Source organism: Anas platyrhynchos, chromosome 13, assembly GCF_047663525.1.
Source record: "Anas platyrhynchos isolate ZD024472 breed Pekin duck chromosome 13, IASCAAS_PekinDuck_T2T, whole genome shotgun sequence".
Lineage (NCBI taxonomy): Eukaryota > Metazoa > Chordata > Aves > Anseriformes > Anatidae > Anas > Anas platyrhynchos.
Window position 1 is genome coordinate 942,071 of NC_092599.1, and position 24,180 is coordinate 966,250.

A 24,180-nucleotide genomic window follows, 5' to 3' on the forward strand; every position below is an offset into this window, starting at 1 on the left:
GGCAGTAGCTCCGGGCTCGCTGGGGTAGGCAGGAGGGATGGGATGGGATGGAGGCAGCCACAGGGGTGGGTGAGAGCTGCGTGGAAATCCCCAGCCCCAACCTGCTGCATCGCCCTGTCCAAAATGCCACTGGTCCTTTAGGAAGAACACTGCTTTGGGGTGTGTGGAAGGCCGCAGAAGTGGGTTTCCTGACACGATCTTGAAGGTGGCCATGGGATGGAGTTCCTCTGTGATGAGCAGTGCTCGCAGTGAGACTGCTCATTAGCATTTAAATAGTGTGATTTCAGGTCTGGATACAGGGCAACCTGAGTAGCCTGAGGTGAAGTTTAAAAATTTGAGCTGTCAAAAGCATAAAAGGACTTTTGAAAACATAACACTGTTTTCCCCGTTACTTGTGTAACTAAATCAGCTAGCCCATGTGTCATCTACAGTCCAATCTCCTTTTATAGTAAAAACAAATATTGGAGGGACTCAGGGCCAAATGCTTTTATTTTTTGTCAATCTACATTGTTGGCATGACTTCCAGAGCTGCTGAGCTATCAAATCTGGACCAAAGTCAGGAGAAGTGAGGATGGGTTGCACCTTGCAGGGCTGGGCTGCATCCCTGCTGCATCCCGGTGAGACCTCGGGCAGCCCCAGCACTGGTGGTACCCGGTAACAGAATGCTTTTATTAACGGGAGTCAATTTCTTCAGCATTTGAGTGAAGGAAGATGGGGAGACAGGTCCTAAAATTGTCCTTCCATAGCAATACTTGTGCAAGAAATATGTGACCTTATGAGCCAGAATTGGCCTGGCCTTGTACCAGGACTGAGCTGTCTCTAAAATGGTTGAATCAGTGCAAATGAAAGCTTTGGATTTAAGGTATTTGCAGTGGGTCAAATGCGGTCCCACTTAGGAGGTGGCCACGCTCCAATAAAGATGACTGCAAATTTTCTTTTGCTTCCTTCACAGCTCTGTACCCTGCAGGTCTGAATACTGAAGTGACACCGTGCACCAGGTCTTGCCTTCATCTTTCAAAATTGATTATAGGCAGGTTTGTAGCTGCCGCTCTGCAAACAGAGTGTGGAGAGCAGTGTTTGACTTGCTGACACAGCCATTGGTAATTGTGGCAAGTAGTGTTCAAGTCTTGTTTAAAAAAAAAATCAATCTTGATGATTAAGCTAAAGGAATAAATGGAAGAGGGCAAAGTAAGCCGAGTCCTGGTAGAGAAATGCACTGCAGTCAGCAGGACACTGTTGATTTCAGGGATCCTTTGGCCCAGCTTTAAAATGTGATTGTGCCTGTTCTGATGCTGCTGCGGTGTTCAGTGCTTTTGGGATGTTTCACCTTCCCTTGTGACCATTAAACAGATATGGCTATTCTGTCTTTAAAAATGTCACTAATGAAATATTAGGGGACCTTTGGGAAGGTTCCCCTTAGTACTTAGTTGGAATTGAAATTGTGGTGCTGGGACTTCAAAACTTCTGTTCATGTATTGAATTCAAATCTGCAGTACTACTGGAGAAGTTTGATAGGCTGAGAATCTGTAAAGATGGGTCTAAGCATTGCTTAGGTAGTATTCCTATAAAATAGTTATTTTAAAGTTTTTATATAGACTCTTCAAAGGAAGTGAAGGAGAAGCTTTCATGAAGGTGACTGGTGAACAGGTACATCTAGGTGTTTGGATTAAAAAAAAAAAAGTTGGATAACAGATTTGCTAGCCATAGATATTTTGTCAAATTGGATTGATTTAACTAGAATTTTGTTTTGGTTCAATGAAGTATGGGAGAGAGGATCTGGGCATAGGAAATTTCGATTCTATCAAAATCTCTCAGCCTTTGATTTGGAAGTGACTTTCCCTAAGGGATTTTCCACCTAAGACACGGAAAGCGAACAGCCTCAATATTTGACTGAAGTTTGTTCTGTATCGAGTGGGCTTGTTTTGGTTTAGACAAACCAAACTTTTATCTTCCATCGGGTGTTTCGAAACGGGCGTGGAGACTGAAAGCCCCGCGGGTCCGAGGGGCTTCGCACCCCGGCTGCTGCCGCCGCTGGTCCCGGGTCGCGCAGCCCCTCCACGTCCCCCCCAGCTCCGGCACAGCCTGGCTGCGCTCCCGGGCAGCGTTGGGGCTGTTCTAACACGGGGGATTTCGGCTCTCTGTACCGCCCCCGGGTACTTGGTGCATGCCGCAGGGCGCGGAGCGCAGCCCCCGGGGGCCGGGTGCCGGCAGCCGGCGCGGTGCGGGCCCGGAGCGCGGCCCCGCAGCACCACCTAGCGCGGCCCCTCCGCACCGCTGCTGCCTGCATGCCCTCCCAGATCCGGCTGCGGGTGGGTTTTGGCCAAACGCAAAGCTCCCAAGGCCCAGCAGCCTGCGGGGGGGCAGCTGCAGCTTGCACACCCACCCCCTCGCTGCCCGTGCGCTCAGGGCGCGCTGGGCAGCACGCTTACCCCACGGTGCTGTCACCACCCCAAAAGCATTGGGAAAGATCCGGTTATTGGGAGTGTTAGGTGCTGTGTTAGATGCAGCGTGTACCACTCGGGGAGCTATTTTGGGAGGTTGAGGTGAGCACACAGGGTGCCCAGCAGCAGTGCTGCCAGTGGGGCAGGCGGAGATGTGATCCGCTGTCCTCTCTCCTTCCCGCACCATCCCTGCCACCCTCTGCAACTTTTCAGGCAGAGGAGCAGAGATCCGGGACTGGCCCCTGTGCAAGAGGAGCAGCAGGACTTCTCCCAGCAGTGCTTGTTTGCTCCTCAAAACCAGTGGAGAGGTTAGCCCTGAGCATGCAGAGGGCAGCAATGGAAGCAAACGTGACTTCCAGTGCACCCAGTCGTGGCTGCTCAGTGGCAAACCTATAGCCAGATCTTTTCTGAAATGGGGGCTCTGCCCACAGGGGAAATCACTGGTTTAGCCTATAAAAGAAATCTCCACATGGACAACTTTAAACGAAGCATGAAAATTGCTGATGAATCTTGACTGGTGCTTTGTGCCTGCTGCCCCCTGCAGCATCCTGGTGTTGTGGTGGCACGCACCAGAGCACGCCTTCATTTCAAAACCACCAAATTGTTATCTTCAGGTCTGTATTTTTGGATAAGTATCTGCTCTGTGTACCTATTCTGACAGAGTTATTTTTACTTGTTAGAACAACCATTTTTTGGTGCACTGTTATATTTATTACTTCTTTCCTTCATGGCTTAATGATAAGAAAAGATAACTCTGGTTCTGGCAAGAAGCATTGTTTTTCTGCTTTAAATAATGATAGTATTTTAATAGCTGCAGATAAAGGATTAGCACTTGGGCTTGGCAAAGACCTGCTTTTACTGCTTGAAATAGTCTGGAGTGTGCGTTTGGAGTGGGCAAGTTGCCACTGGAAAGGATTTGTACCCACCCAAAGGAACAAAGCCCAGCTATTTTTACTCCTGGGATAAAATGGGACGGGGCAGAAAAGCTTATCTCGGACAGGTTTTGGGTGACCGCAGCTCACTGGGGCACGGCGCCTGGCCGGCTGCTCCTGTTGTGTGGGGCAGGTCTTGGGGCAGAGCCAGGGGCAGCAGTGACCCTTCCCGGTGGGACAATCCCTGGGCTCCTGTCGGGTGCGAGGGGCACGGAGGTGGCTGCTGGTGAGCGGTGGCACTGGGGGGGGCGAGCAGTGCTGGGAGCCTGGCAGGGAGGGAGCGCGTCCCCTCTGCTCTGGGGGCAGAGAGCATCCGTGACACCTTGCAGCGTTGCTCAGGCAGCAGAGGGAGGTGTGAGGGAGGAGACATCAGTTGTGTGATGGGGTAAGAATTGAGGATTACGGGGCTGCTTCAAAGCCTACAAACCTCTGGGCAGCTTTCTGTCAGCTGGAACTACATCAGGCCCCATCTGACAGGAGGAAAACAAGATCCAATTTATACTAAATTGGATCAAAAGTACTAACATCTGAAATTGAAAACCTGCTCATGCAGTAAGTGTTTCACATGACCGCACAAGGAAGTGAAGAACTTTAGGAAACACAGAAGAAAAAAAAAGCCAGAAATGTCACTAGGGTGTCCAGAGAGGTTTTGGACAGATGCTGCTGTGTCGGTGTCCCTTTGTACCACCTGCTGCTGCCGACTTTTATTTACTGAAAGCCTGCATGCTTGCAGCAGCAGTAACAAGCGTGTCCATTGCTTTGCACGTGGCCTTCAGTTCTGAGCTGCTGCTTGCTTTCCAGGTGCATGTGGCTGACACAGATGTACCCATGAAACACTGCTTGTGTCTCCAGAATCTGCTCTCAGGTTAGCAAGTACCTAATAATTACACCAGAAGAAATTTAACACCAAGAGCTGTGGGCACGTGGAGCTTCAGGCGGTGCCGTGTGGGTGCGCAGGCAGCTCCCCCTCCGCAGCCAAGCAGTGCCTCGAGCCCACAGTCGGTGTTGTGCCTCCTCCTCTGGAGAAGGTACCATGCCTTGCACCACTGGGCTTCTAGGGGCTGCAGGACATGCGGTCTCCACAATTTCCAGCATCTTCCTCTCCAGTGGGTCTTCACTTCGGGAAGCCAGCACGGTCTGTGTGGGCTGCTTGGCACTTTCCTTCCAGGCAAGATTTTGCTTTGTCCAGCTTCGACATTAATTCATTATTTCCCAACATCTGTGTTGTTTGTTAGAGGGGAGTGGCTCAGGGGGGCTGGGTTTCGTTGCTGCCAGCACAGAATTCACAGAAAACGGTGTATTGCAGGGGAGATTGAGAGGACAGGACCATCTTGGTTCCTAACCTTTGAAAATGGAACAAGACGTGAAAGCAGACAGTAAGTAAAGCTAAAAGAAATAGATTGCATGCCATGCCAATGAGTTCCTCTATTAATTGTATTCAGTTGTACTTCTTACCATATTCCTAAAATGTGTTTTCAAGCAATATGTTAAAAATTAACTGTTTTGAGAAGGGAACTCCTCTTCCACCAAATGTCAGTGTGCGCTCTCCCGGGCAGTGCTTGTGGAGAGGGTCAGCGCATCTCTTGTGCCATGTCTGTGAGCTACAGGTGTTGCTGCTCACTTAAGTCCAATGAAAAGCCTAAGCTGAGGCTTGTTATCTTTTAACAGAATGCTGCTTAATCAAAATATCTCTCGTGATGGTGCTTTGATCTTATGCCCTTGACTATATCTTCTTCATTAGATGTTAATACGGTTCCTGAAGAAACTCTAATTATGTGGTGCCCCAGTGAAATATCACTGTCACTGTTGCTGCTGAAAAGTAATTGAGTTCTGAGGCTCCTTAATTTATGAATGAGAAAAGCTTTGATTAGCTTTAGAAATAATAATGCTGCAGGAAGTTTCTGTTTAATCAGATGGAAAAAAAAATTATTCACTGTGGTCCTGGGGGTGCTGCACGCAAGGCTGACTTCCCGCTCCAACAGCCAACTAGTCAGAAGCGAGTGAAGTGATTTATGGCGACGAAAACTGCAGGGTAACCGACAGGTTTTGACAAAGACTGAACTCTCCCAGACTTTTTGGCTGTGGGTTCTATCCAAAATCCACCAAAAATGGGAGTCTTTCTGCTGATGTCAGTGGGCTCAGGGTCAGTCACTGCTGGCCAGCTGCAGCGTTTGCAGTCCCTGTGGCTGCCTGGAGGCTGGGAAGAGCAGCGTGGCCTTGTGCTGTGCCTTTCTGCAGGCGTTCTGCCGGCTGTTTGGTGCATTAGGGCTGGATCGCCGTGATGCAGAGCAAAACCGGGAGTATCTGATGAGTAGCAGCCGAAGCGCTGAATCTCCTGGCTTTGGTCAAAATCCGTCTCAGACTTATTGTTGTTTCGAAGTGGAGCGATGTGTTCATGTTTATACACTATTGTGATTTCCAACATCATCACCGTAGCAACAACCCTGCTGTTGACTTATTTGCTCCAGATTTGGGATATTTTTAACCAGGTCATTTAAACCATTCCCATTGGGCTGGAATTTGGTGCTTATCTCCATCTTTTGTTATAAACAGGTTTTAATTTAACCTTTTTGCATTAAAAATAAGTGTTCAGGTTCTCTTCAGAACGTGCATAGAAATCCAGTACATCTTGGAACTATCAGAAAGGATTTGCTCTGATAGTTCAAATAAGAACCTGGGAGTTCACCCTTCTGGGATGTTTCTCTGCAACACACCAGGAAGCACACATCTTCCTTGTGCCTCCTGCACCAGGCACGCTGAGCACGGCACTCACCCACAGCAGGGCTGTGCCCATCTGAATGAGCCCAGGAGAAAAAGGTGTGTAAAAGCTGCATTTTCTGAATGAGAAATTCACAAGACTTTCAGTAATATTTGCGTTTCCTTTTCCTTGTGAGTACAACTCTGTGCAGCTGTACCAAGCCACCACCAACGCAGCACCAGAGCAGAGGGTCAGGCGAGGTGCCTCTGCTGGGAACGCTCCCACCCTGGGGCATGGAGGACAAAGCACAGCCGGAGCTTTGGCTTGCTGCGAAGCACAGGCTGTGAGTTGGGTGGCCGGGGAGTCCACAGCACTGGGAGATGCTTTATCCATGCCTTAGGAAGATGTTTGTGTTTGATCTAGACATGGCCAAGACAGTCACACTGAAGGCACCTTACTGATTGATTTTTTTCAAGGCGCCTCTCTGCAGTGCTTATCTCTGAAACCTGTGCTCCTGCAGCTGAGGGGCAGCCTTGTCTTCTGCACGAGCAGCGTGGCGTTTCAAGTGGAGCGTGTAGTTTCTTATTTTTGTCAGGAGAAATAATGGGGAGATTAATTTAGCCTCCTGGAAGGAAGGGGAATGCTCTCAGAGGAGCCCAGTAAATCAAGTTGATGGAAGGCTCCCCTCAGCCCCGCTTTGTGCAGCTCCCATCGCTGGTTGTTGCTGCCCTGGCATTTCCTGGCCCTTCCACACGCTCCCTGCTCACCCAGCCTGACTTTCACCACCAGCTGCTGTGATAGGAAGGGCCGCTGGAAAAAAAGGCTCAATAAAAAGAATTGTTTCTGTATCAGGAACCAGGAGCACCGATTGTTAGCAGCGGCTATTTTTAGAGTGGTACTCAGGGAAACAAACCCCGCAAACAGAACTGAAGCGAGCTGGAAACTTTTAGAGAAGGCAGCGGCTGGAGGAGCAGACACTGCTCGAGGGGAAGGCAGGGATGCTACGTGCGGCTCCCGGCCCTCAGCCACCCGCGGGGTGTCAGCATTGCTCCACCTCAGCGCGGGGGCACGACGGCAAATCCCTGCTGAAATTCCTGCCGAAATCCTTCCCTCAATCCCTGCCGAAATCCCTCCCGCATCTCCTCTGCGGCCATCGGTGCGCGCAGCCCCAGGACCCCCCGGTGCGCACTGCTGCAGCCTCAGGGGGGGCTCAGCTCCGGCCCCCGGGCTGCTTTTCTCCTCCTGGACGCCTGTTCCTGACTCGTTGCTGTCCCGCAGGCAGGTTTTGGAAAGCAGTCTGCCCGCTGTGAGGTGGGGGGCTGTCTGCTGGGCCGGCCCCCAGGCCCCCATCCCTGCTGAGCGCAGGGCTGGGACCCAGCGCAGCCCCCAGCACAGCCTGCTGGGGGCACCCGGAGCATCCCAGTGCGTGGCTGGGGCAGCACTGGGATGAGCCAGGATGTCACTGGGATGAACTGGGCTGGCCACAGCTCCTGGCAGTGGTGCAGGGGGCTTGGTGTGCAGTGAGCTGCTGTCCTGGGAGCAGCTTTGGCTTCCACACCTAAATCTTAGCACGTTACTGAGCTCAGTAATTACCTTCAGTTTCAGTTGGGTTTGAGTTTCTCCATATTCCTTTCCCGTAGGAGCCAAGCCAGTGCCACCACCTCTGGGCCTGCCGGGCGAGCTCGGGCAGCAGAGGATCAGTCCCCCCTTCCCACAGCCCAGGTAAGCACTGGGGAGGTCACATTTTAAACAATTCCTTCAGCCCCAGAGCAGGGGCTGAGCCCTTTGCCCGAGCCCCCTGGGCTGGTGGTGCCCGAGCCCCCGGAGCCATCAGCATCACACAGCCCTGCCCCTGCAGCGGGTGGGAGCTGGTGGGCAGGGGTCTCAGCTCTGGTAGGAGCTGCTGAGAATCCACGGTGCTGCCCTGGGCACGGGGCAGCCTGGTGGCAGGGGTGAGGGCTGAGTGGCTGCAGCCCCACGGCCGGGCTGGTGGCATTTCCCCTGCCCCGTGTGGCAGAGTAGGGCTGCTCCCAGGAGGCAGGGCAAAACTCCCCGAGTTTTCTTTGGAACACCAGTGGTCAGCCTTTCTCTCGGGGCTTGGCTATTCTGCTTTTATGTTCTGTTTATTATCTCTTTTCCTCTTCTGATTTTCATCTTGAATTTCAAACAAAACCCAACCCTTTTCTTCTGCACGTAGAAAAAGAGCAAAAAGAGACACCATGAAAAGCAGCATTTGATCCAAAGTAACGTAGGGTGGTGGGAGTCTGCTCCTGCTGCTGTCCTTGTGCATAGAGGTTGGGACTGGATAGCTGGTGGTGTTACATTGCTCAGGCAGAATGAGATGGGTCCCCGTGGGGCAGTGCTGTGACACCCTGCTGCTGCTGTGACTGCTGGCAGGGGAGCTGTGGGTTCACGGCTTGCAGAGCCACGGTGTTGCTTTGAACTCAGTCTCCTTAGTGCAGCCTGCTGAAGGGCAGGGTTTGTGCTCACAGTGTTTGCTTTGGACCCCTCTTTCCTAATGGCCTTAGTGATATTGCATGAAAGTATTTTAAGGAGCAGAAATCTTTCTCTTTTGGAAGAAGAAAGGTGCCAGCAGTGGTTGTGCAGAGGGTGTGGGTGCTCTCCTTAGGTCACGTTTGCAGTAAGCTAAATGCCCCGACTCTTTCCAGGCCTGTAGAGCAAGTGCAGAGCAGAAACCCATCGGTGTTGGTTCCTCGCGGTGTCCCCCCGCTGACGGAGGCGGCGGCCAGGACAGCCCTGCTGCGCTTCGTGGCCACCAGGCACTGCTACGGGAGCAGAGCGGCGGCGGAGCTGCACATCCAGGAGCTGCGCCCGCGCGTCACCTACCGGGTGAGGACACCCAGGGGGCCTCTTGGGGCGCCTCGTCTGAGCACGGGGCAGTTTCCAACCACCTGGTGACTTTGGGCTGTGAGGAATTGTCTGGTCATTACATAAAAGTGCTTTCACTCTGCTTTGAAGGCAGTCACATCCGTGCTTTCCAAGGAGAATCTACCCAGGAACTGCCTGCGAGCTTCCTAGCTGAAAGGTCCACATCCCTGCACAGTACAGCATCACCTTGGCAGAGCCCTGCAGACCTGCTTCCACAGCTCAGCTTTGCAAAAGGCAGCAGTGCCCTTGGCTAGACGGGAGGGACGTGCTCTGCAGCTTGTTTCTTTGGCCACACGCGAGCACAGAGTGAACTGCAGTGCCCTGCGTGCCCCCAGCTGTGAATGTGTCTTTGCAGTATTTAATTCCACAGAAAACATGCGGCATTTCATTCTCTATTGTCACTCCTCTCACTGGAAACATTTCTGGCAGACTTGGTGCCTGCTGCCCGTAACAGCTGGCCTTGGCTCAGCCTTGCTTTGGGCGAGTCGCTGCCCCCAGGGCAGTGCCCAGCCAGCAGCATTTCGGTCCCTGTGCCACGGCGCCGTGCTGCCGTTGCCTGGGCTGCTCTCGGGGGGGGGGTGTGGGTGCTGTGTCCCCTCCCCGCTGGCTCTTTGGGGTGTTAGAAGTGGGTAATGGATGAGCAGTGAGAAGCAGGGCATTGGGAGTGCCCTCTGACAGGCACTTTGGGGCAGATGCTCTCCCAAACTCGCAAGTCGTGGTTACAATACCTACTTTATACAAGGTGTCCCTGTGGCCTCTGCGTGATTTTTTCTCTTCTAGTATCGACTGGAGACGTTCAGTGAATCACGGTTAAGCGAGTGGGCGTTTGAGCCCTTCACCAGTAAGTGCCTGCCCTCTGTCCATCGAGAATACCCCAAATGGGCAATGATGACCCCTGGCCATGGTGGCAGGAGGACGCTCAGCACCTCGGGGTGCCCATGGCACGGACCGTGGGGCTGGAGATGGGAGTGGGGACAGGGACAAGGGACGATGTCGGTCGGTCCCCAGCAGTGCCGGGAGCTGGCCTGCATCCAAGCACTGCCTCCAGCCAGCCAGGTAAGATGCCGTCCCCTCTGCAGAGCCCGGAGCATCCAGACCCCCTGGGGACATCCCTCCAGACCTCTGGGACGTGGAGGTGGGGGTCCCCCCGCTCTTCCAGGGCCAGACACGGCGCTGCCGGATGCCCCGCTCGGCGCTGGTCAGGGTGAGTCCTGCTCCTCGGGGAGCACATCCCTGCCGCGGCACCCTCAGCTCCGCCTGACACTGGTGGGCGCCAGGCTTCAGCTTTCCACTTCCCAATTTTTCTGCACTAAATGCCTGGGAAAATAGTCAGAGATTCCTTCTTCCTCGTGTTTTCTTCTTCTAGAAGTTTGAGGGCAAATTTTGCTTCAGCCTCTTCAAGAAACAGCACTGGATGATTTTTCCCCTTTTGTTAATTTTTTCCCACATTAGCAGAACGTTTGTTTCCATGACAGTTCCCATTTAGCTCTTGACAAGCTTATAGCTGGTCAATTTATTTTACTTTTTAGTGAAACTATGAATAAAGAAAAAAATGACTTCCTTTTGCCAGCATTACATAGACATTTGCCTTTGTTAAATAATTATTATTTATGGCTCCTTTAGTGCTCTTATGGCACAATTTTATGGTATTGGGTTCTGTCCCATTAAGACCAGAATGTTATCACTGAATTTTGATGCAGGAGGAGTGCGTGTGCATAATATGAGATGTCTGAAACCTCGGCAGCTTTGTGCATGAGTAACTCTCTGATTTCAGGAGTGTCACAGATGCCACGGTCGTGGCCGATCGCAGTGCGGCGCGTGCCACGGTGCGGGCCGGGTAAGGAGCTGTGGCAGCTCCCACCAGGAGCTCTGCCTTTCTGTCTGCTTTGCTTGGGTTTTGTTTGTGAAACGGCAACATGCAAACACTTATTCTGAGGTGGGGAGCCTGAGGGGCAGTCCTGCCTCGCTCCTGTTTGCTGCCCCTGGGGATGGGGCTCCGCGGTGTCCCAGCGGTGTCACCAGGTCCCTGTGGAGATGTGAGCGGGACCATCCTAACCCTGCCCGGCCACCAGAGGAGGTGGTTTTGCTTCTGCACTGCTGACATGAGCTCAGATCTCAGGCATGAAGTACAGCGCGTTGCTTGCTGCCTTCAGATGCGCTCAGCTCCGTGTTTGGGGCTCCCGAATGGAAGGGAAGGCTGAACCCAGGGTGCAAGGGCAGCTGCAGACCTGGCCTCCTCTGTGCTTGTTCTGCTACACAGATATTTGCAAAGACAGCCCAAAGATGTATCGTTATTGCACTAAAATTGCTGCTTAATTAATCAGATTAAATAGTAGTAAATAAAAACGCATTGCTAACAACATGAATAAATACCAGCGGAAAATTCCGTCTGCAAGAAAGGAGGCATTTCAGCCCAGATCGTGTGTCCAATTTACATCACTGGTTAATTTGACCGAAACACCTAATTAATCCGGAGGCACAATATATGAGCTGTTTCGTACGCTCTCTTCACTGCAAGGTACGTGCTTGGCTTAATGCATTTCTCCGTGAGCCCGAATTAGCGATTATTCCAATAACGTACCTAAAAGCTTTTTGTTGCTGCGCCCGCCACGGTTTTGTTCTGGCAGCCAGCTCCTGTTTAATGCCTCGGTGTGTTCGCAGGCGAGGTGTGTGACGTGCAGGGGGTCCCGGCGGAGGCTGAAGCAGCAGAAGAGGTGCCAGCTCTGCTCCGGCACGGGCCGCAGCAGGTAGGGGCTGCTGCGGGAGGCGCCTCGTGGCACTGCCTGGGCACGTGGGGATGTCTGGGTGCTTTGTTTGTCCTGCTGCCACGAGGATCACCTGAAAGAAATGGCAATGCGGCAATAGCTCTATTCTCCAGGAAAAATGGTTAGAAAGAGCCCCTTTTCCCCTCTAACTTCCAAATGACTTTGTTTGAACACCTACTGTTTGCTCTGTGCGTCCCACTCAGCATTCAGCAGCCTGGCTGGTATCCCAAACTCATGAGGTAACATCTTAGGCTTTTTGAAAATATTAATTTTTTGTCTCTCCATTCTCCCAATTTTGTTACCATTCTGTTACAAGGCTGCCTCATTCCCCAGCTTCTCTGGGATGCTGGAAAAAGCTCTGGCTTTTCCAGAGGGAGCAGGGTTTCTCAGAAACAAGGCTCTGAGGACACTGGGGTGTCCCTGCTGCCCGCAGCCCCGGCAGGCTCAGGACAGCTGGCGGTGAGGGGTGCGGGTACAGGGCAGGATCCAGCACTCGGGAGAGCTCTCCGATGCCCACGGATGCCAGCAGAAGGCTTTTTGCTGATTTTTGCAGGCTGGGCTTTAGGTCCCGTTTCGGCAGCACATCATTCCGGGTTTGGCAGGTTTTACAGCTGGAGAATTACCACCCTATTGTTTTTCCAAACATGAAACTTAATAGGCTTAAAAATGATCCTTAAGCGACACAAGAGAAGGTGCTGTGCCGGAGCTGTTCTGTTTACGTGGCTCCATTAAGTTTAAAGTAACAGCGATGGTATCGCGCATAATCGTGGCAGTCATTTTAAAGCACGAATCCACCGGGGCTAATGATGGCTGGAAGAGCCTTAATGAATCAGTCGCTAAGTGCTGCTAATCACGTTGCACGGTGCCATCCAAATGCTCGGCGCAGCAGCAGATGCCTCCCGTGTCTGGCAGAGGCACAGGCAGCAGCGCCTTCGCAGGGACACTCCCTTCTTAGCACCGCGTGGGGAAATCGTGCTTATCCTTAATTAGAGTTACAAATACATCCTTAGACAAGCTCCCCATTTACAGACAGATGTGTGGATGGCCTTCCCTGTCCTTGGGCCACAGCCCCGGGGAGCAGTGGGGAGCCACAGGCAGTGGCCGGTGGTGCTCAGGGCTCGTCCTGTGCCCAGCAGCCCCATCCCCAGCCCTGCAGCCCCTGTCGTTGCCTCCAAGGTGCAGCACCTGCTCCGGCCGGGGCAGCAAGACGTGCACAACGTGCCAGGGAGAGAAAAAGCTCCGGCACTTCAGGCAGCTGGTGATAACCTGGTAAGCAGCACGGGTTCATGGCTGTTAATTTTATTCCTTGTTTTCCTGCAAGGCTTTGAAGCTCGGCTTGCTTTGTAGGAGGAAGCCAAGACAAGATTTATTGGCACTGGTCAGGCAGGAACGGGGGCTGAGAGGGTCAGGTTTAGCTTTTAATGGTGCTGGTCATTTCTCTCCATGGGTACCGAACTCTCACAGCCCAGACCCAAAGCTCAGGCAGCTGAGGATGCCAGAGGTGATGGGGGCAGTGGCTGAGCTCCTTTTCCTGGGGTTTTAGCGGTGGCACGAGGCTGATGGCTGTGTTGCAGCCCTGGTACTTCCCATTTGGTGCCAGAGATAGCAGATGGGGCTAAACAAATCTTAGCTTGAGAGGTTTGGTTGAAAGCCCTACCTGCTGCTTTGGGTGCGTCCTAACCACTTTCCCATCTTTTTACAAAATGCCTCCAGTTACCCTGTGTGAAGACCTTCCCTCCCCTGATTTTGGGATTATTTATCCAAGAGTCACCCATGGTTGTTGCATATACAGTGTTATTAAGGAGCTAACACCGGAGGGCACAAAGGTTGGGCAGAGATGGTTGCTGTCCTCAGGAACCAGGGAGTGCTCGAGCATTTCTCAGGCATTCAGGATTTGGGAGATGGGTCGGTGCCCTGCACACAACCTCTGATCGCTCGCTGGTTTTCCCTCGCTCTTGCAGGAGGAACAACGTTTTTGAATTTGTTTCTGAGCATCACCCAAACTTCCCAGGGGAGCTGCTCAGCAAAGTCAGTGGCGAGAACATATTCCAAGATGAAAACGTGGTGGTGAGTGTGAGTGCGGGGAGGCAATCCCTCCCTGGGTGCTGCGGGGATGGGTGGCCCGCAGGTAGTGCAGGGCATCCTCGGCTCCCTCCTGGGGCCTGGCCTCGCTGGGTTTTCTGCCCGACAAAAGAGGACCGAGCCAGGCCCATATACCTGAAAAGCCTGGGGGAGTTATTTATTATAGGCTGGCAGGAACCGGTGGAAATTTCAGCCATGTACCAGGAGCTGGAGCCAGGCACAGACTGCCTCTCTCCCAGAGCTGTTACTCAGTGTCAGGCATCTGTAGTGAACACTTTGCATCTGGTGCTGCTGAGTCCCTCGGGGTCTGAACGATGCTTTAGCATCTGACTCATTCTTCTGTGAGTGTTTTAGATCCGAAGTTCTGTGAGTGCTGAGGTCTGTGGGGCTGTAAGGCAGACGGCTATCACTCACGCTGTGAGAGAAGTAGCTGCATTCCCGACTAATTCTGCTTTTGCCCATAAGCCAAATATTTCTTCTGTCCGCATAGTGGGGTAAACAGAGAGGCTTAAAAAACCCTCTCAGACTTAACAGTGCTGCGCTACTGGAAAAAGGTGATGGTGAGGCCTCTTAGGGCATCTTTCCTGTCCCCCAGTGCCTGCCTCCAGCCAGGGCTGTCAGCCCAGGAGCAGCACCTTCCCTGGCACGCTGTTGGGTTTATTTCCTGCAGGTGTGCCCCATCGTCGACTTCCCCGAGCCTGCCATCTCCCGGGCCTCGCGGCGTGCCATCGCCGAGCACAGCGCGGCGTTTGCCAGCTCGTCCCGCATCCTGCGGCAGGTAAAGGGGGGCCTGGGGCTGCCAGGCTGGCACCACGGGGAGCTCACAGGTCGTGCCCAGCGGTGCCAGCCCCTGAGGAGTGGTAACAGCATGGGGCCGGGTTGCCATCCCCTCAGCATCCCCCCATCCCACGGGACACACCACGAGGAGGGTGCCCACCAGCCGGCCCTGGAAATTCAGCTAATTGTGTGGTTCAACTAATTATGGTCGGCCAGTGAGCGTGGCCAAACACAGCAGGACGTTGAGAGCAGTAACTGATTTCATTATTTATTTAGAGGTGACCTTTAATGAATGAAAAAGAAATCATAATTACCAAGTGAAATACCCAGGAAATCATTTTACAAGAGCATATTCAAAGATGTAGGCAGTTGTGGCTATTATTTTCCCTTTTACCTTCCCGGAGCCCTGGCAAATGTTAGTTATTATCACTATTTATATTTAGAAGCTATTTTTGAATAAACGTTAGGATTCCACTCATCTGATTCTTGCGAGAATGTGGCAATCGCTGTTGCTCCCATTATAAATGCAAATGCACAAGTTTAGCTAGAACATACTGTCTTTTCGCCCACAGGAAAGACAAGATTTCATGTTAAAAATGCAAGTAAATTGAAAGACCAAAATAAACTTAGGGGGAGATGGCTTGATCTTCCATGTGGTCTGTCAAAGCCATCTCTTTGGCAAATTTCTGTCTTCCAACTTAATTCTAGCCTGTAATTTCCAGTTCTCAGCATCAAAAGCAGTTTGTTCAGAGCTTGCTGCACACCCAAAGCCTCCTCTAGCTGTACAGGAAGGCAGGTGCCGAAAACCTCCCTCTGTGCCAAGTCCCCGGCACCACGTGGCATCTGTGTTGATCCGGGCTGCGTTCGGGGCGCTTCCCCACCAGTTAATGTTTCATCCCTTCCACTTGCTGTTGGCTGAAGTTCTGCTTAATAATCAGCATCTTTTGGAAAAAAGTGAGGGAAGGAGGTGTCTCCTCCTGCCTGGCTGGTGCTGTTCTGCTTTTTCCCAACACTGGCCGTGAAGTGGCTCGGGGGCACAGCACAGGGAAAATGTCCCCGTGGGCAGGGACCATGCCAGGCCCCGCTTGCTGCGAGGGGAAGGCAGGCTTTGTGCCTTCTGTCATCATTTGGTTTCATGGGGCTCCTTTATTTGCGTTTTTTTTTTTAAATTTGCCCAGAATCTGGTGGCATCATTGCCCTCACCGGGGTGTTTTCACTGCCAGACCATCCTGTGACTGCCCGCCCTGCCTCCTCCAGTGGAAGGAGGGGACTTTGCACCACAAAATCCAGTGCCTGCTGGTGGCACCCTGCCTGCTGCCTGCCCTGGGCAAGGACGGGGGAATTGCCTCCACACGCAGCCCTCAAGCACACGAGGCAGGAGGATGCACTAACACACCAGGGCTTACTGGATTTAAGGAATTAGCTTAAAGAGCTGTAAATGCAATAAAAGTGGTGCAATATGGGCCAAAACATAATGGTGCTACTGCTAGGGGAGCTTTCGGGAGCAGCCGTGATGGCTGCAGTGTTGGGCTCTTCCATCTCCATGGCTTTTTGGTTCCCCTTCACTAAGTAGCTGCTGTCTTTGCCCCAAAAGGCTTGTGGCCAAAAGCTGGGGGTTTTGGGGCACATCGGCCTAAAGTGTGACACAGCACCAGCTCCAAACACCACTTGGCTAACCGAGGCTTCTCTGTTTCTTTTCTTAGCGTCAAACCGTCGAGCGAATCCCCATCACAGAAGTGCACTACCAGTACTTGGGGAAGCCTTACCTCTACTACATCTACGGGCTTGAAAACAAAGTGTACGCGCTGGACTACCCCGAGAGGTGCTGCTGTGGCTGCACCATCCTGTGAAGGCCCAGCGGGTGCTTCCCTGCCATGCAGCACAGGGCTGCGAGCCGCAGTGAGGCCGTGCCACCCCCAAACTGCCGGCATCTCCCAGCCCTGACAGCCCCAGACCTCCCGCTGGGTGCAGGATCAGGCCTTTGGGTAGAGATTTCCCCGCTGGATGCTTCCCTTCCTTGCTGTAGTGCTGTATTGTTAAAGCCATGCCTATTGACAGACATTTTCAGTCCAGCCACACCATTTCTGACTGTCGCCTTTCTTCCCCTGTTTTATTTATCAGATTTCCCGAGTTACTACATAATCCATAATGATATGTTTCAGTATCTATCCAATTATCAAATCTAACTTCAAAGGATTTCACTTTAAAATACCCACTAACATCACCTGAGGGACGGTTCTGCCGATACAGAAGTTACTGTGTGAGGACAAAGGGCTCTTGCTGCCTGGGCTGCATGCGGTGCCGGGGGCAGCACCCGCGGGGGGCCTCATCCAGCAATGCCATTGCCTCAGGTGCTGGCAGGAGGCAGTTCTGCCAGCACTTCTCATCCTTCTTGTTCTGTTTTAGCACCCATCTTGCCATGTTCCTCTTACAAAAGCCTGCAGGAGAACTGCGGATCTCTCTGGGTTTAAGGCTAAATCCAGCACTTGTTTGCAGCGTAAAGCTGGAGAAGATAAAGCAAACAGACCCTTGAAAAGTTCAGAAATGTGCAAGGAAACAGGAAGACACCAACACTTATAGTTAAAAAGAAAGCAAGCAACCCTCCTCTCCTCCTCCGTGATTTTTTCATAGTTCTCGTGCTGTTTGGGGGCCTAATGGAGGGTTTTTGTGTGGGTGGCACTGGCAGACCCTAACAGATTGCTGCATCAGATGGGGGTGTGCTGCCTGCACCCTGGCACTCTTGTTGTCTGTCACTGAGCTGACAGTTGAATTAGAACCTTATCACAGCAAATCAGCATGGGAAAAACACACTGAAGTTCTGGGAATCTTGTAAAAGATAAAGATCCACACTGTCAGCTTGAATGGGGACTGTGAGGGAGGGGAGGAATGCAAGGAAGACTGGGGAAAGGCATTTAACAGCTGACAGATTTTAAAACAAGTGAGTTGAAAATTACTTTGTAAAAGAAGTGTTTTCTAATGCTGCTTCTAAAAGAAAAGAAAAGAAAAAAAAATGTTTCTGGTAATGTGCAAACAGAGGAAATGAGTGCGTGAGGGGGAGAAGAGCTTTCCTGGCTTTGCCATGGGGGGAGAGACGTGGGCAGCCATGCAGATACTCGCCTGCTGTGGCCCCCCATGCAGCCGTGCCAGCCCCGTGCCAGCGGTGTGATGCTGCCCCACACTGTCCCCAGCCCTGGAGCTAACCCAGGCAGCTCCGTGCCCCAGGCTGTGTGCAGGGGGGAGCCAGCCCAGAGCTGGTGCCAGCCCCTTGCAGGCCCACTTTTACCATGGGATTTTGCAAGCAGCAGCGCAATGCAGGTGTGCTCGGAGGAGCTGTGGGGACAGCGCTGCCTTTTAAAGCACACCTTTGGCTGACTCCTCCTGCCTTGCCGCAGTCCCTCAGTTTTGCTTTGCTCCCCTGGGGTGGGAAGTGTTGGTAGGCTGCGTGTGCAGTCTCGGGCAGGTTTCGAAAGGGGGCTTGAGCATGCTGGCAGTACAACTGAGCACATGGCACTCTGTGTATGGCTGCCATTAACTGCAAATGGGACCTTGTGCTCGCGTAAAACACGCCGCACGAAAGCACGGCAGATGCACCACATCTGCACACCTCCCTCCAAGGGGCTGCGCAGCGCTGGTACTGCTCTGCAGGGGCCTCCTCTGCTGCCGCTGATTGCTCTGCAGCAAAAGCAAACGCAGGCTCTAACAGCCTTGTTATTAAACCACATATTTAATAGGGTTTTGGTCCTTTTGTGTGTTAACTCTGGACTGGCTGCTTACCTACAACAAACCCAGGACAAGGGTGCCCGCAGCGTTGCACATTGCCAAGGGCATGATGTGAATTGTTAGGAAAAACAACAGTGAGCACACAAAGAGCCAGGAACGGCTCCTGCAGGTCAGGTAGCTGGGGCTCGCTGGGCTGCAGGGACCCTGAGCGTGTAGGTAGGACAGGATGGGGCAGCTCGCTCCAGCCTTGAGCCTCTGGGGGGGTGGTGGCTGGGCCAGCAGTGAAATGCATTTTGCAGCCACCCCACAGCCAGTCCTGTCCCTGAGGGCACAGAACGGGGACCCCGCACTTTGGGGAGACCACACAGCACCAGTAAGGCAAAGGGGAAAGAAAGGAGGGTGTTTTTCTTCTGACTCACAAACAGAGATGGACCAGACAGTTTGCATAAACTTTAGAAGCAATCCAAATAGCCTAAATAATCATCAGGCCGGATTCCTTCTGGACTGAGCAGTTGCTAATGGTTGTTCAGAAACAAATACAAAACCCACTTCGTCCTCATGCAGTCATTCCTGAAGCACGAGATAAACTTCATCCTCTTTGCTGCTGCCAGGGTGGAAAAGGGCAAACCATGGTCCCTTAAGGAGCCGTGCCCTGATCCCACCATGATGGCCGGCGGGCAGAGGGACGGCTGCCCCGACATCCCCCAGCAGCAGTTCCCCTGCCAGGAGAGGCAGAGGCACTCCAAGCAGTCCAGGCCTTCAGCACCTGGTGGTTGTGAGATACTCCGACCTGCCTGCATCCTATGCCCAGGGAAAGTGCTGTGGTCACTGATGTCTTATTTGGCCAAGAGAGGGGCTTGGAGTAGCAGCACTGGGCAGCCCCGAGCCCTTCCTGCGCCCTGAGATTGTCCCCAGAGGGAACATCCCTGGAGGGAGCATCCCACAGGGAGCATCCCATAAGGAGCATCCCACAGGGAGCATCCCACAGGGAGCATCCCCAGGCGGGATTGCTGGCGGAGGACGGTCCCCACTGTCCGGGGCTGTCCTGGTCCCTGCGGACAGCCTCGGGGCACGAGCCTCCCCTGCCCCCGTCATGAAAACTTGGCCATTCCTGGCGTTTTTTTAATAGAACTTCAACTATATTTAGATCAAAAATAAATAAATTCTTGGCTTGAGGACAGTTTTAATGCCTGATGAATTACCAGAACTTCTTTCACAGGAAACTATAAAATTCCTCGGGGCGAGAGCTCGCCTCTACCCGAGCTAAGGCAAACAGCGCTCCGTGCTGCCGCCCCGCCTGCCAGCCTGTGCTCAGATGTCTTCACTAGCAGAGAGGCCTGGCTATTGCTGCTGTTCGTAACCACACCACTATGCTGGTTGTTAATGCCGCATGAGAATGAGGAAAGCAACTTGAACGTAAAGACTAAAAACCAACCCCAGCTGCCTCACGCAGGCCGGACCCCTGGCTCTGGCCTGGCAGCCTGTGTGAGAGGGGCGGCCCTGGGGAGCCTTGGCCCAGCCAGGGCTGCCAGGGCCTGCCATGAGCAAACCCTGAGGGCAGGGGAAGCGCTGGCTGCCCACCGAGCTCTCCTCTGGCCTGCTGGCACCGGCAGCACCCACCCGTACGGCTGTGTGCCGAAAGGCTTTTAACTCTAAAGGTGCTCCCAGCACCATGAGGGGTGTTACTGGTCCATATCCAGCCCCCGTTACCTCTTAATGGGCTTGCTGCCCATGAACTTGTGCCATCTGCTCCTGCCAGCCCCACGTGCCCCCACAGCCTCCCCGGTGAGAGGGGCACAGGCCCGGCAGAGCGGCACATTTCCCTAAAGGCACTCAGCTTCCCCTGCTGCAGCACGTGTCTGCTGTGGGCCCATCTCCACAAGGTGCAAACTCTGCCCGGTGAGGCCGGCCAAGGTTTCTCACTGCCGTCCCCACCCCTCAGTCTTTGAAGTTTTATAAAAAAGCTCAACCTTTCGACTAAACAGCCGGTAAATCATCCTAAATGCCATTTCATCCAACAAATACAAAGACTTGGCCACAGCAGCTGCCCTTTAGACTCGTGCTCTCGTGATCGTGGTGACAGAGCAGTGCAAAGCTGCCAAAGGCAGCAGGGCCGCGGTCTCCCACCGAAGGCTGCCGGCTCCCTCACGCTCCCCAGCGCCTGCCCAGGACCCCCAGGCCCTCCGGGGCCACCGCTGCTGCCCGGCCTCTGTCCCCTGCCCTCATGTGAGGGGCTGCGTGCTGCTCCCCCCTCCTTGGGCATCCGTCAGCTTCCTCCTCGAGTTTTTGCTTCCAGCACCTTTAAATCACCATTCCTTCTATCTGCTAGAGCAGCTCGCTGATTTAAGTTGAAAAGCCAAAAGCATACTGCAGAAACTCTTCGAAAAAACAGTATTTTCCCAGAAAAATATAATCTCCACTGCATTGATCTGTCCATCTATCTTAGCACAGAAATTCTTCACATACTGACCTCCTGACACAGCTCGTTTTTGTGGAGAAAACTGCCCCGAATTAGGTTGTTTTTCCTCTCTTCTTTCCGGATCCTGGAGGCTTTTTTTTTTTTTTTTTTTTTTTTTTTTTTTTTTTTTTTCCAGCAGCCTGAGGCTGTGTGGGGCTCTCAACATGGTAATATCATATCTGTGTTTTGCTCTCCCTAATCATCAGCCCAACTCCCATTTTAGGACATATTTTCACTAAAATGCTGCCTTATTTGGCTTTTTCCTTTTGCCGATTCCGGTTACATCACCCGCCAAGCAGTCGATTCAAATAAATATTGCCCCAGCTCATCACTGCCCAGCACCGCAGACGGGCTGCGGGGGGGGGGGGGGGGGGCGCGGGGCCAGCCTGCAGGCAGTGTCCCCATGGCAGGGACCGGGATGGTGACAGCCCAGCGGTGTCCCCTTGGTGTCCCCCTGGTCCTCCGGGCCTTCCTGCAGAAACATTCCTGGTACCCAGGCTGAGGAAGCGGGTGGCGGGGCAGGAGGACAGGGGGACAGGAGGACGGGAGGACAGGAGGACAGGAGAGCTGCCTCCTGCTGTGCAGCCGGGCCCCTTCTGCCCGTGCAGTAACAAGGAGCCAGTTTTACAGCTTGCACAAGGTTTTTGTTCTGAATCCTTCTCCCCTTAAACCATTATTTCCCAGCTAATTGTGCCCTCATTGTGCCATTGTGCCCTCAGACACAGGGGCCTTTTCCAGCCGTGTTGGAAGGTGACCCCGAGGTTTCCCCACTGCTGTCCCTTGCCCTGCTCCGGCTCTGGTCCCTGCTCCCAGCCGTGCCGGGAGTGCATGGCCCGACTCTATAAATCTCCTTTTGGCTGAAACCCCACTACAAAAAATCTGTGCCAAGAGCTAATTGGAAATAAAAAGGAGAATAATTCTGAAAAATCAGCTGAAGAGGGATATTTCTGGGTTAGGGGTATTTCCCGATTACATAAACCCAAACAAAATGAAACTCGCATATTAATGACTTCTAAGAGATAGACCCATGCATTTTGCAACACTGGAGAATGAATCTGACTCACTTTGTTACAAGAAGTGGCTTTGCCAGCTCATGCTGCTGGTATATCCAGCAACCAAGAGGGTGAGGACCGGGAGGTGCACTGCCAACTGTGCAGGTTGGGGCTGTGGTGGCACTTGGTGCCCATCGCTCACAGAGGATCCATCACACCCACCCCAGGAAACCCTATTTTGTACTGGTGATGGCCCAGGGAGGTGTCCCGGGTGGAAAGGGACAAACCTGGGCCCTGGGCCAGCTTTGGGAGAGGGGCTGCTGCCAGCGAGGGGATGCACACAGAGCCGAGAGGAACCCGCAGCCCCTGGGAGAAGGCAGCGCCTGGGGGTCCCAGCCAGGGGAGCAGCAGGGAAGGTGGAGCACATTTTTCCAGTGGAAGCTGCTCTGTTTATAATGAGAAACTAGAGACTGGAAAAACATCGTGGAATCCATATTTGAGGCAATATTCATGAAACGGCAGCAAAAAATTGTGGCAATCCCTTTGGCAGCTCCGTGGGGGTTAGAGTTCCCTCAACTTCTCGTGTCTATTTTTACCACGGAGCGGCTCAGATGGTGAAGACATCAGCCGGCCGTGCTCGCCCTGGTGCATGGGAACAAGGAAATACCTCTCCCCCGCGCCCAGAAGGGAAGGAAGAAAGCCCTTAGAAGTGAATACAGGGATCCACCCAGTGATCGGCCCGCAGGCACACGCCTTCATGCTTGCTCCCATGCCATGTCCGGAGTCACTGCGAGAGGCAGCGCAAGACCCAGGTCGGGGCAGTGCCTGCACAAAGGAGCTGGCTCTAGAGTAAAGAGGCTACGGGAGGGCAATGCAGCTCACTTGGGGTGTTGGTTTGGAGGATGTGCTGAAGACACTCAGCATCCACTTGTGCCTAAGTGGCCACACGCCACCAGCAGCAGCGTTCCCGTTGCGCCCCGGCAGCTGGCCGCTGCACCGGGTGCCTCTAGGAGCAGTTGGATCAGGGCGCCGGACACGGCTCGCTATTTATGAAACAAATACCTAGAGCCCTACTGCTTTGCTTTGCAGTTCAAGCCCTTGTAGCAAAATATTAGTTTTAGGCTTGCAGCTGACGCAGAGCTCTGCTGTCGGAGACTGCCTTATCGGCGGCTTGGTGCCTGCGGGCAGACACGGGCAGCACCCCCAGGGCCGCAGTGAACCACGAAGCTTTCCTCGTCGCACCTGCTAAGTGAGACGGAGCAGCAGTAAGAGCAAATATTTTGCAAGGAAAATACTAATTAGACACGTTCTGTAACCAACCGAAGTGCAGCATTTTAAGCCCCCTTGCTTTTCTTTTCTATTTTTTCCCCCCTTCTCTTCTCTTTCCTCCTGGCCATGCTCCTCCGCTTCCCCGGACGGATGACATGTTTATTGGCTGAGCTCCCAGCTACATGAGCTGTAGCTGGGAGCTTGCACAGCCTTATCAGTGTCAAAGCACAGAATAGAAGAGAAGCAATTTTATCGTTTGCTCTCTGCTATTTTTCTTCCTTCAGGGCTGCCCTTGCAATAGAAAAGTAGCTAGTAATAGGGCAACATCTAGAGAGAGGTTTTGTGGCTGTCACGGAGCTCCTTGCTCTCCTAGGCAAGCCAATGTCCCTAGCTCCCTGTGCAGCTCCTGGGTTCAGAATTACCACGAGGTCATTGCAGGGCTTGCTATCCTACAGGGGTGGGTTTTTACGAACCAGAAGATACATTAATTGGTTCAGGCACTAGGAACATATGAAATGAATTGAATTTCATTTGGGGATTAATGAGGAAAATCTAGGGAGGCTCCAGGACAAATTTGAGAAAATATGATAGCTGGAGTTAACTGAAGTGTTTCAACCACATTTTTTTTTTTCCCCTTAACTATTTGAAATTTGTTTTCTCAGAATCAGAGCTGTGATTTGGGCTCACACACATTGATTATATTTGATACTTCAAAACTAAATGGAATTTTGCTTTCAAATGCAGTTAAATGCTGTCCAAAGATATGCAGATCATTTTCTTTTTTCTTTTTATTTTTTTTTTATTTTTTATTTTTTACCGGAGTTTTCTGTTCCTTCTCTGCTTTTCCATTTTTCCACTGGCTTTTCCCCAAAGCCATTCTGGGAAACAAACAGAAGGAAGTGCAGAAATGCAAAGTAAGACCCACTTTTGAGGCCGCTGCTGTCAGCGGTGCCTGGGGAGTCCCACACAGCTCTGTGTGCCCCACACAGACTGCATGCCCCGCACAGCCCTCCTGCACCCTGCGCACCCTGGATGAGGCGCTTCTGTCTGGACAGAGAAATTCCTGGTTCTGAATTCATTGACCAGTAACGGGGTCCAGATGCCCAGGGCAGGCAGGAGCAGCTGCGATTCACCAGCAGTGTGGCTGCAGCATCGTG

At 52.7% G+C, this 24,180-nt stretch overlaps 1 protein-coding gene across 3 annotated transcripts in view; it reads left to right on the forward strand.

Annotated features, from left to right (window-relative positions):
• Window positions 1-17,193, forward strand: part of SSUH2 (ssu-2 homolog) — a 29,168-nt gene extending 11,975 nt beyond the window's left edge. Inside the window, exons 1-11 of one of the 3 annotated variants that reach the window (XM_038186165.2) lie at window positions 4,219-4,749; window positions 7,712-7,793; window positions 8,741-8,921; window positions 9,741-9,801; window positions 10,040-10,164; window positions 10,735-10,797; window positions 11,622-11,707; window positions 12,902-12,994; window positions 13,687-13,792; window positions 14,478-14,585; window positions 16,288-17,193. In XM_038186165.2, coding sequence (XP_038042093.2) covers window positions 4,725-4,749; window positions 7,712-7,793; window positions 8,741-8,921; window positions 9,741-9,801; window positions 10,040-10,164; window positions 10,735-10,797; window positions 11,622-11,707; window positions 12,902-12,994; window positions 13,687-13,792; window positions 14,478-14,585; window positions 16,288-16,434 — 1,077 coding nt within the window. In that variant the 5' untranslated portion in view covers window positions 4,219-4,724 and the 3' untranslated portion in view covers window positions 16,435-17,193. Of the gene's footprint in view, window positions 1-4,218; window positions 4,750-7,711; window positions 7,794-8,740; window positions 8,922-9,740; window positions 9,802-10,039; window positions 10,165-10,734; window positions 10,798-11,621; window positions 11,708-12,901; window positions 12,995-13,686; window positions 13,793-14,477; window positions 14,586-16,287 lie in introns of those variants that run through there. The other 2 variants (XM_038186163.2, XM_038186164.2) reach the window with 2 other exon arrangements.
• The last annotated feature ends 6,987 nt before the right edge of the window (window positions 17,194-24,180 follow it).